This window comes from Podarcis tiliguerta (genome assembly GCF_965153285.1).
Source record: "Podarcis tiliguerta genome assembly, chromosome: 8".
NCBI lineage: Eukaryota > Metazoa > Chordata > Lepidosauria > Squamata > Lacertidae > Podarcis > Podarcis tiliguerta.
In genome coordinates, this window is record NC_139541.1 from 71235885 (window position 1) to 71248060 (window position 12176).

Sequence of the window (12176 nt, forward strand, 5' to 3'; positions counted from 1 at the left end):
TACCAGTTAAGAATGATGATGAACATTATTATAATTATATTGTAAATTTATTTATTTGGTTTTTTAAATTAAAATTTTACAATAACATATCAATATACAATATAGAAATAAGATTCCACAGAATCTCCTGGAGTTCCCTCCACCCATTTGTGGGTCCTATTGTTAGTCCTTTCCTCCTGTGTATTCTATAATAATCCAAATCTTTTCATCTCCATTGTGTCCAAAATTCACAGTACTTCTGGCATTTCAATCAGTCTTCTTGGATGTGACTTTCTCTTTAACAGAAGGTTCCCACACACAGCCTATTTATTCCTCCAAATATTTTTACAAAAAACTTATTTGATGGAAACTGTTGTATATTGCTTTTTCTATGTCCCCCCCCCCCCGAAGCTTTAATGAAAATCTCTTCCCCCCCCAAAGCCAATGGGTATTGATGTTGACTCAACTGAACAGTTGGTAGAGCATGAGAATCTTAATCTCAAGGTCTTAGGTTCGAGTCCCATTTGGGCCAAAGATTACAGAGGGTTGGACTAGATGACCCTTATGGCTAGATGACTCTACAATTCTATGATTTTATAATAAAGAAGCTACAATGAGGAAAGCATCTGAGCAGGTTTGGGAACCTCAAGCTGATGGGCCAGACATCTGGTCCACTGCCTCCACTCCTTACCCTGCTCCTAGCACTTAGATCTAATTATAGTAGTGCCAGCTGGCCAGGGGGAGATAAGAATTAATGCCCTGGCTTCCTCTTGTGTCTTTAGCTGTGGTTTGATCTGCAGAAACCAGCAAGTGTAGATTTCGCTCTGGACATGTCTGCAGATGTATATGCCACTCACAATGAGATTCATCTGCTATAACAGCAGAGCCAAGATTTGGGTGGATGCAAGTGATTTTATTCTCAAAATGCTTCACAAACAAGTCACAAAGAGCTACCGTTGGTTCTATCACCTCCTTGGAGCCAGGATACACCCCAGAAAAGCTCTGCCTGGTGACATAATGAGGATGCACTGGAGGGAGCAATGTGTGCCTTCTTTGCTGCCTCGCTGCCTCTAGGTCGGCTCGACAATGAGCCCTTACCAGTGTGCAGGTCTTTCCTCCACTTGTGTTCAAACTGTCTCCCAGCTTGTTTCCTTGTCCTAAGCTCTGGAGTAGTCATGAATGCTGCCTCTGTGTTCAGAAATCACCAGATGAAGCTTCAGCATAGAGGACACCTTACCAGTCTTTGGTTGCATTCATATGGATCTTTCCTCCACTTGCGTTCAAGCCATTTCCCAGCTTGTTTCCTCGTCCTAAGCTCTGGAGTACTGTTTCATTGTGCATTTTAAGGTAGTGGCTGGTTTTATGATACATCTTTATTGTTTGATGTTCCTGTATCCTGTAAGTTGGTTTTTTAAAAATGCCCACTGCTTGAAAAGGTAAATGATTAAGCGGTGTAGGAACGTCTTAAATAAATAAGAAATAAAATTGTGATGTAAACCAGTTTCCGGCTCCACAAAGTGGGAGAGGTCTTTCAGAGTGATCATATCAATAGCCCAAGCCATTCAGGTGTTCCAGAGGTCATCCAGAGCTTCGACACGGGCGCCAGTCATATCAGCCAGAAAACCTCCCAGAACCATTTGGAATCCCACTGGATCCATCAGCCTCTGGGGGCGGACCTTCCGAATAGTTTCCCCCGCCTCTGCAGAGGGGAAAAGGGCACTCCCATGGGTGGTGGAGTCAGAGCATGCCTGGCCCTTGTTCCAGAGTGAAGACTTCACCTGAAGAAAAGAGGAAGGCATTCTGAGCCAGGTGGGATTAAACTTCTCTAGATTTATGCGGGAGGGAAATGGAAATTTTTCAGTAGCTGATTTTTGTTCAGTTTTGATACAGGGAACAAATGAAAGGGACTAAAAACGATTTTATTTTATTTTTTTGCACTGGACTTCTTTGTTCTAATTTCGATGATGCCTACTTTGCTGATGCATTTGTTCGATCCACTTTTGAAAGTGAAGCAGTCCTGTAACTGTATGCAGATTGGAGCTCTATTATTGCTCTATGGAAGACAAACAGCATCAAAAGGCAAAGGAGACCCATTTGGAGAAATCATTCACCAGCTTGTCAACCAGAGTTGGCGTCACTAGGCAGTCACAGAGGGCCACACCTAGAGACCCATTCCCAACCTCTGGATCTGTGCACCATGAAATGTTGGTGTGCCATCAAGCTGAACAAACCTACAGAGGGGGTGGGGGTGGGGAAGGGAGGTGGTGGTAGCCAGTGGCATCACAAGGGGGGCAGGTGCCATGTCTGGGGGGAGGGTGACATGAAGGTACCCGGTGGGGTGCTCACCCTGCCTCCCCTGGGCTTAGCAGTGCGAGAAACCATCGCGCCAAATGTGGAGGATCCTCCGTTCACAGTTGCAGGCGCAAGCAGAGGATCGCACCACCACCCATGTGGCGTTCAGGAGGCGCCGGCAGCAAACCGCTACAACAACGCATGCACTGTGTTGCACACATGTGCTGTACATAGTGGTGCTACACATGTGCCCTACATAGCAACAACACACATTGTATGTAGTGACGCAATGCGTGCACAGCTGGTTGTTTGCCTGCCCTGGGTGTCGGTTAGCCTTCTTTCGCCCCTGGCGGTAACAGCCCAAAGTGGTTAAGCGGTACATTATTTCATTTAGGTACCGGTACTTCGTTTTCTTTTTCCTTGATCCCTTGTTTCAGCGATCTACTAAATGCTTTCTCTTGATCTGGAAGGAGACCTAAAACTTATTCAAGCAAAAAAAACATGGCGGCACCAGCATAAGGTGCAAAAATCCCTGAGTAGGATTGACAGTTTGGTCAACCTGAGAATGAATCTGGCTCAAGTGAATTCTGCCCCAGACTTTGAAATTCTGCATTACCAGCACAGTTCCTGGATAGGAACTTGGCAGGATGGAATCCAGATTAAAGATGAGAATTTTGGATTCCCCCTACCCCCAGACCTTGGAGAAAGCTGAAATGCTAATATAGTTTCAGTGGTGAAATTGTGTTGTGTTGGGATTGGGAACAATGTTTTCCCAAATAGCCATTTACACATTCCCATTCCTTTTAAAGTTTTTGGTAGGGTTGATACCCTATTGCTGCTGTTATTCTTGCCAATTGGAAATATTCACACAGTTTATTTTGCTATTCTCCCTTTGTTGGTGTAGTCTCCCCTTTCCAATTCTTTGCAATTAACATTTTGCTGCGGATGTAGCATACAAGAACACCTTTTTCTTATCCTTTGGGATATTGATTCACATAATGCCTAGGAGAAAGCCTTCAGGGTTTCCTTGTTTTCCCAAATGTTTGTCTAAACATTTTTTAAAATTCATCATAGACAGTATTCCAAAATATTTTATCCCAACCCCACCACATGTGGTACATTGTTCCTCCCCCCTGATTACACATCCAGCAAACATTTGATTTTGATTTATATATTTTAGCCAATTTGCTGGGGGTCATGTACCTCCTATACAGCATTTTCATGAAATTTTCCTTTATTCTATAGCAGGCCATGAATTTTAAGTCTTTTTGCCACAATTTTTCCCAATCCTCCATCTAGATAGGATATCCAAAATCTTTTGCCCATTTGATCATCACTTCTCTGATCTCCTCGCCCTCTACCTCCCAATCCAGCAATAATCTATATGTTTTGATAATATTTTCTTTTTATTCTGTAATAATTCCTTTTCTAATTTTGATATCTCTTTTTCAAATCCAATTTTCTTATCTAATTTAAACACATCATTTAATGGATGATATTGTAACCAATCCATACAATAATGTCTAATTGCTTTAAATTTTTTCAGTTTTAATTGGCTTTGTTCTTCTTTTAGAATTTCTCTATATGTTGCCCAATTCGGATCCATATTTTTTCTCTTTACCGAAAAGACCTACATCGGTGAAAGCCACCAAGGTGTCTTTATATATACAAAGTCTTTATCTCTGACCCATATTGTAAATAGAGAGTTTTGAATTATATGGTTTAAAAAACCCCTATGTACTTTTGCTTTATCGTAACCTAGATATCCGTGCCATCCAACATGCCATCCGTATCTGTTGTCACATCCTTCTATGTCCAATATATCTGTATTTTTCAATGTCATCCATTCTTTTAGTCAACATAAACATGAGGCTTCATAATAGAGTTTCAGATCTGGCAAAGCGAAGCCCCCTCTTTCCTTTATATCTGTTAATAATTTATATTTAATTCGTGGCTTCTTGCCTTGCCCGGCTACTGATTTGATCCCACAATGTCCCTATTTCCCCTGCCAGTGCTGGCACCACTGAGCTCAGGAAGGAGAATGAGCTGGCGCTTGTCTTGAGTGATGGTGGCAGCGGTGAGGGAGCACCCGTTGCCTCTCTGTGTCTGCCGCTGCCTGCCTCCTCCCTTGGGCAGCTCATAGATGTTTCTGGAAAGCGGGCAAAAATGATGTGTACTTTACATATTATACATAAAGTTTATTGCACTAAGCAATGCACATTATGTATAATATATACCCTTTATGAGAACAGGGTGGAGAAGGAGGTCCCAGGTTTTGCAAACTGCCCTCAAAACCCAGAACATAAATTCTAAATGCCTGTCATAGTCTGCGCAGCCTGAAAACCTCTTCTGTCCAGGACAGTACATTCTGTTGCAGGCCTCTGAGCAAATGCACATCTTCAAAGCACACCTGAACACAAAATGCAACTGATGTGTAATAATGTGGATGTCTCCTTTCCCCAGGTTCATCATCCCTATTGTGCTCCTCAGTCACAGATCTGACCGTTCTCACAATGCATATACTGCAGATCAGTGCTGTGATTTGTGCTTTCATCAGCCTTCTCTTCCTCCTCATCGCCCTGGGTTCAGACTACTGGCAGCAAATTGGCAATTTTAACAGTGGCCTCTGGAATGTGTGTATTGCTAAATGCAATCATATCGGGATGGGTGGGGCAGGTAAGATCTTCTCTGTCTTGTGCTAGGAGTACTTAAGGTGCGGTATTCCAAAGATGATTTAACTTATCTTCATTTCTAAGGCATGCAGCAGTATGTGGGGCACTTGATCATTCTTCAACTCCCTGAAAGTCCAGTGTGACTAGGAATAACATATTTACCCTGTCTTAGGCACTGGGAATCATATTTTGATAAATATGCCCTGGAAGCCAGCACAAAATGGCTGCTGTGGGAAGCAAAGAAATAGGTGACAGTAATCTGCAGCAGTGAGTCCCATTGCTGCCTTTACTATGGTATAATTTATGTAAGGCTGGACTGAGAGGTTTTGGCACTTGAGGCAAAACAGAAAATGCTGCTTCTTCTGTAGCTTCCGTAGCTGACACCTGCAAGTACACCAGCACTGCAATGTCAGGCCTGAAGCATCACCAATGACAGGACGCCTTCACTGCAATGGGGAGGGTTATAGGTAGACTTGGAACAGTCGCAATGAGCTTCTGGCCATGTTTGGAGTGTAAACAAGGAGCTGGCGAGGGCGTGAGGATGAGAGTTCCCACATCTCCTTTGGAACACAGCTGTTTCTCTGCCAGAAGTGTTTTCCTCCCCTGATTTACAGTATGAAATCTGTGGCGAATCCTGCCCAAGGGGTTAGAATCATAGAATCATAGAGCTGGAATAGACCACAAGGGCCATCGAGTCCAACCCCCTGCCAAGCAGGAAACACCATCAGAGCACTCCTGACATATGGTTGTCAAGCCTCTGCTTAAAGACCTCCAAAGAAGGAGACTCCACCACACTCCTTGGCAGCAAATTCCACTGTCGAACAGCTCTTACTGTCAGGAAGTTCTTCCTAATGTTTAGGTGGAATCTTCTTTCTTGTAGTTTGGATCCATTGCTCCGTGTCCGCTTCTCTGGAGCAGCAGAAAACAACCTTTCTCCCTCCTCTATATGACATCCTTTTATATATTTGAACATGGCTATCATATCACCCCTTAACCTCCAGGCTAAACATGCCCAGCTCCCTTAGCTGTTCCTTATAAGGCATCGTTTCCAGGCCTTTGACCATTTTGGTTGCCCTCCTCTGGACACGTTCCAGTTTGTCAGTGTCCTTCTTGAACTGTGGTGCCCAGAACTGGACACAGTACTCCAGGTGAGGTCTGACCAGAGCAGAATACAGTGGCACTATCAACTCCCTTGATCTAGATGCTATACTCCTATTGATGCAGCCCAGAATTGCATTGGCTTTTTTAGCTGCCGCGTCACACTGTTGGCTCATGTCAAGTTTGTGGTCAACCAAGACTCCTATATCTTTTTCACGTGTACTGCTCTCAAGCCTGGGTTGCCCAGGATTCAGCCAAAAGACACTGCACTGCTCCTTCAAGTCAAAAATCCCTTCCTTGCACAGAAGGGAGCACATGGATCCGTCAAATGAACCGCTGCAGTGCTTGAAATGTCAGGTACGTGAACCAGCAACTCCTGCATCTGTCAGGAGGGCTGGGGCTGAAAGAGACGACAGCAGCCACCCAGTGAGGACATATTGACGATGCAGCTGCAGGCTGGCATTTCTTGGAACGCTGGAGGACAGGGGTTAGGGGAGACTCTGTGCTGTTTTGATGATCGCACTGCTGCCATTTTAAAATTGTGTTTTGAACTTATTGTAACCTGCCTCAAGAACTTTGGTTAGTGGCTTCCGAGTTGAGCGCGCCTGGCAATGGCAGATTTCCTCCGTCTCGGAGGGGACTGCTCTCCGAAAAGAAGGGTCTGACCGCCTACGGCGAGGCGGAGACCCGCAAAAAACCACGGTCGGAGGAAGACCGTGGACCTGGGATCCGGCTTGTGCCATCAGCGCCTCCCCTACTCGCGGGGAGACACGGTTTCGGGGCTCTGGAGCGACGTGGGGTGAGCGGCGCGGCACTTTGGATCGATCGCTGTTTTCGGGGAGTGAAACCCCATAGCTGCTGTTAGGGAAGCGCCAACTTTTCCTGTGGACATTCGGATTAAAGAAACTTTTGTAAGTAAATGGAAATTGGATTATAAATTATTGAAATTCGGTATTGGATGGAAGGTCAAAACAGGAAGCCCACCTTCCGCTCTGTAGAAAGATCAAGGCAAAAGTGAAAGGACTGGAGCCTTTAAAAAGTACTTTGCAAAGAAACAAATCTGCCATCTAAGCTTTCTAAACCCCTCATCGGAGGCAGAGGAAGAGGGGGAGATTCTTTAACTGTTTATAGCCCTGCAGATTCTTTTAACTGTTTATAGCCCTGCAGAGCAGTGGATTTTGAATCTATTTTCTACCGTCTCCCGGGACCGGGCTGCCAAAGAAAAGAACTTTTATTTTATAACTAGAAATAATCACCAAAAAGAACAGATCAAGGGAGAACTGAATCTTTTCATCTTTTATTTGTTGGAAAGGAAAAATGGAGTTGAGCTATAATTGTTACTGAAAGGTGGATAAAAAATAACCGAAGGAATTGTATCCGGCTGCCGTGGAAAGTTACAGAAACACATATCGGACTGTCACATGTTTTGGATGGAAAATTCCCACACAGGCTGAAATCTGGCAGAGGAATACAAGCATTTGACCTTGACAACAAGATAACATTGAAAGACTAGGCTTGGGAGCATGGAAGAAAAAATAACAGCCCTGTTTGAACAATTTCAAAAAAAACTGTCTATTTTGGAATTTGGCATTTTGGATTTGAAGGAAAATGTACACAGCCTGGCTCAACAAGGAGAAAAACTAGCAAACTCGGCTCAAGGATTGAAATCAACTAAGAATATGAATCAAACAGAACAGGCGCTGTCTTCGCAAGAGAAATCGTCAGTGGAAAATATAGTAATAGAGCCTCAGATTGATGGACAAAAAATGGACTGTGAGAGTAAAGAGCCCAAAGGACGGATTTGGAAAAGTAGTGCCATATATGGATTGAGTGATACAGGTCTGACAAGATACATTTTGGAAACTGGCACTTTGAGAAAAATTGAAGAAGGGAAAATTAGCAACTTAAAGGAGTGTGTGGAGCAAGTCTTGGACAATTTTTTGGTTCACAAGAGGAATTATAGAGTTTGGGCAAGCTTGCTCAAGAAGGACAAAGGAAATGTGGAGGGGAATGTGCATTTGGACATAACTTCAGGCTCGAAAAAGACTCTGCTGACAGGCCAGGAATATGGATTAATGGCCTCGGACATAAGACAGCCTGGCTGACTCATTGAACTTATGGACTGCAAAGACCTTAAAAAACTGTTAAAAAGACTGGCAGTAACTGAAACCGGGGGGAAGAGATGGTGGGATAAATTTGGAAATTTTTAAGTAAAATTTGATATAATATGATTTTAAGCATTTTTGGGGGATGACGGAAGGAATTTATTTTGGTTCCAGGGAGTAAGATAAGGAAGATGAAATATTAGGATATAAGGGCATGTTATTATAGGGTTTAAGATTAGAAGATTTAAAGTAAAATTTCTTTTTCTATTATTGTCTTTCTTCTTCACAAGTGGTAAAGGTAGATAAGTGAAAAAGCACTAAAAGTTGGATGGAATTTGCCGATTAGATTAAAAATTGGAATACAAAGAGGGAGGTGGGAGGAAGTCAAAGAAACAGGTTAAAAAAGAAGGAATTTGAAACTTTGAGTTGTTTGGGGTTTTTCTTTTCTCTTTTTTGAGTTTTTGTTTTTTGAGATTTTTTGCGGGGGGGGGATGGGGGAGAGGGTTGTTTTTTTTTTTTCCTTTTTTTCCTCTTCGTTTGGGTTTTCTTTTGTCTTTATTTCTTTTTTTCCTCTATTCTTTTTTTTTATGTGTCTTTTGTGGATATGTTGTGTTGTGTTATTGGAAAACTCAATAAATATTATTAAAAAAAAAAAAGAACTTTGGTTAGTAGGTGGGGTAGAGATATTCCTAAATAAATAAAATAATCGTGGTGCTGAGTAATAGGGGGTTTGGGCTGGGTGTTCATCAGTATGCAGATGCCACTCAGCTCTGCCTCTCTTTTAAATCAGAATTAGTGAAGGCAGTGAAGGTCCTGTGTGAGTGCCTGGAGGCGGTTGGAGGATGGATGGCGGCCAACAGATTTGGGTTGAATCCTGACAAGACAGAAGTACTGTTTTGGGGGGACAGGGGGCGGGTGAGTGTGGGGGACTCCCTGGCCCTGAATGGGGTAACTGTGCTCCTGAAGGACCAGGTGCACAGTTATTTTGGACTCACAGCTGTCCATGGAGGTGCAGGTCAATTCTGTGTCCAGGGCAGCTGTCTACCAGCTGTATCTGGTACGCAGGCTGAGACCCTACCTGCCCATTGACTGTCTCGCCAGAGTGATGCATGCTCTAGTTATCTCCTGCTTGGACTACTACAATACCCTCTATGTGGGGCTACCTTTGAAGGTGACCTGGAAACTGCAATTAATCCAGAATGCGGCAGCTAGCCTGGTGACTGGGAGTGGCCGCCGGGACCACATAACACTGGTCCTGAGAGATTTGCATTGGTTCCCAGTATGTTTCTGAGCACAATTCAAAGTGTTGGCGCTGACCTGTAAAGCCCTAAATGGCCTCGGTCCCGTATACCTGAAGGAGCATCTCCACCCCCATCGTTCAGCCCGGACACTGAGATCCAGCTCTGAGGGCCTTCTGGCGGTTCCCTCATTGTGAGGTTACTGGGAACCAGACAGAGGGCCTTCTCAGTAGTGGCACCCGCCCTGTGGAATGCCCTCCCTTCAGATGTGAAGGTAATAAGAAGGTATCTTATTTTTAAAAGACATCTGAAGGCAGCCCTGTTTAGGAAAGTTTTTAATATTTAATGCTGTATTGTTTTTAACATTCGATTGGAAGCTGCCCAGAATGGCTGGGGAAACTCAGCCAGATGGGCGGGGTATAAATAATAATTTATTATTATTATTATTATTATTATTATTATTATTATTATTATTATTATTATTATTTTAGGAGCCTGATCCATTAGAGCAAATGGGGCACTGCCAACCCCCACCTGCCAGGGGTTGGCTCTGCCTGACATGGCCTCTGGCACTGCCTACTGTTGGTCTCCCTGGCTGTTATGGGCATTTAACCCCCTTCTTCCTTTCTCTTCCATCCTTCAAGGTTTCATCCATGCCACCCGAGCGTTCATGTTCTTCGGGATGATCGCTGGAGCCGTCTCTTGCATTATTCTTTGTGGAACATTTTTTGACTTCCAGTGTGGCTTCTTCTCCCGGGCCAGGACCTCAGCCATAGCCAGCCTTGTTGCAGGTATCCTTGGGGTCATATGCATCTGATTCCACAGTCCCCTCAAGCCCCTAAACTCAAAGCTGCAGACTGTGTCTGAACAAATCCCACAGATCCTACGCCAAGAAAACTTGAGCTGAAAGGAAAAGTCCACACGGAATCCTATTGGTGGACTCCAACTAAGTCATATTCAGAGTAGACCCACTGAAATGTATTACCATGATAAAAGGTACAATTCAAACCCTTACTCTCCATCCCAGGTATTTAGAGTGTGGTGGAGCCACTACTGCATACCCAGATCATCTGGAAGGTATGAATCTGCTGTAGGCCTCTCAGGAGGGTGAACTTCTAATGCTTCTTTCTGCAACACCTGCAACATCAGAAGTTGAAAGTAGGAGTCTAGAAAAGGGCTGTGGTCTACATCTCTGAGCCTCTTGGGCTTGCTGATCAGAAGGTCGGCTGTTCGAACCCCCACAACGGGATGAGCTCCCATTATTCAGTCTCAGCTCCTGCCATCCTAGAAGTTTGAAAGCATGCCAAAAAGTGCAAGTAGATTAAAAGGTACTGCTGTGGCAGGAAGGTAAATGATGATTCCTTGTGCTGCTCTGGTTTCAGTGCTCCATTACGCCAGAAGCAGCTTAGTCCTGCTGGCCACATGACCTGGAAAAACTGTCTGCGGACAAACGCCGGCTCCCTCGGCCTGTAAAGCAAGATGAGAACCGCAACCCCAGAGTCGTCCGTGACTAGACTTAACTATCGGGGTCCTTTACCTTTACTAGAAAAGGGCTTAGTTATCTCCCTAAATACCGTATTTTTTGCTCTATAAGACTCACTTTTTCCCTCCTAAAAAGTAAGGGGAAATGTGTGTGCGTCTTATAGAGCGAATGCAGGCTGCGCAGCTATCACAGACGCCAGAACAGCAAGATGGATTGCTGCTTTCACTGCGCAGCGATCACTCTTGCTGTTCTGGCTTCTGAGATTCAGAATATTTTTGTTCTTGTTTTCCTCCTCCAAAAACTAGGTGCGTCTTGTGGTCTGGTGCGTCTTATACAGCGAAAAATACGGTACTTCTTTCCGCTTCCATTTCCACCAATGTCAGAGGTGCAAAGGAGAAGAGCCAGTTCAGAAAACCCTTTATAGGCTTCCCCCTTCCTCTTTGCACCTCCAATATTATGGTGCAAAGGAGAAGAAGAGGATCACAAAGGTTCTTCAAAGCCTCCCCAGAAATGGCTCTTTCCCTACTGCAATATCGGAGATGGAAAAGAGCTGTATAGAGCAGCTTCCAGCTCAGCATCAAGGATTTCATAGAATCATAGAATCATAGAGTTGGAAGAGACCACAAGGGCCATCGAGTCCAACACCCTGCCAAGCAGGAAACACCATCAGAGCACTCCTGACATATGGTTGTCAAGCCTCTGCTTAAAGGCCTCCAAAGAAGGAGACTCCACCACACTCCTTGGCAGCAAATTCCACTATCGAACAGCTCTTACTGTCAGGAAGTTCTTCCTAATGTTTAGGTGGAATCTTCTTTCTTGTAGTTTGGATCCATTGCTCCGTGTCCGCTTCTCTGGAGCAGCAGAAAACAACCTTTCTCCCTCCTCTAATTTAATTTAATTTACAAGTAACTTGATATCCTGATATATTGTTTCTTCCTAGCTGGTTGCGTCCTGATTGCCATGGCCACCTACACAGGGCAGACAGGAGGAAATGCCTATTATGGATGGTCTTTTGGCTTGGGTTGGGCCTCCTTTCCTCTCTTCCTTATAACTGGTGAGTATGTGTCAAATGGGAAATGCTGAAAAAGCACGTCTTTATTAAAAAGTTTGCCTTCGTGTAGCCTTGTCAGCTGCATTATTTAAGTCTGGGGCTGCTCTACAGTGTGTCCATTTGAACACAGATGAAAGCAGGTGTGTGTGCGCGCATCCATACCTGCCCAATGAGTTGGTGTATACCAAGAGCGCTTCCTTCTTCAATTATCTGAGGCATGGGCAGGGAAGCAAAAATATGGATACCCTAATTAGGTGA

The 12176-nt window shown here is 44.2% G+C and overlaps 1 protein-coding gene and 1 long non-coding RNA gene across 4 annotated transcripts in view; one reads left to right on the top strand and one right to left on the bottom strand.

Annotated features, from left to right (window-relative positions):
- LOC310684761 (protein NKG7-like) overlaps positions 1–12176 on the top strand; it is a 104465-nt gene that overhangs the window by 89636 nt on the left and 2653 nt on the right. The window contains exons 1-3 of one of the 3 annotated variants that reach the window (XM_083456330.1): positions 6385–6620; positions 10029–10175; positions 11808–11921. The exons of 1 other annotated variant lie outside the window; for it this stretch is intronic. In XM_083456330.1, the coding sequence (XP_083312456.1) occupies positions 6485–6620; positions 10029–10175; positions 11808–11921 (397 nt within the window). In that variant the 5' untranslated portion in view covers positions 6385–6484. Of the gene's footprint in view, positions 1–6384; positions 6621–10028; positions 10176–11807; positions 11922–12176 lie in introns of those variants that run through there. One more of the 3 variants, XM_083456329.1, reaches the window with a different exon arrangement.
- Positions 1–12176, bottom strand: part of LOC310684869 — a 34679-nt gene that overhangs the window by 8612 nt on the left and 13891 nt on the right. The gene's annotated exons all lie outside the window — the stretch shown is intronic.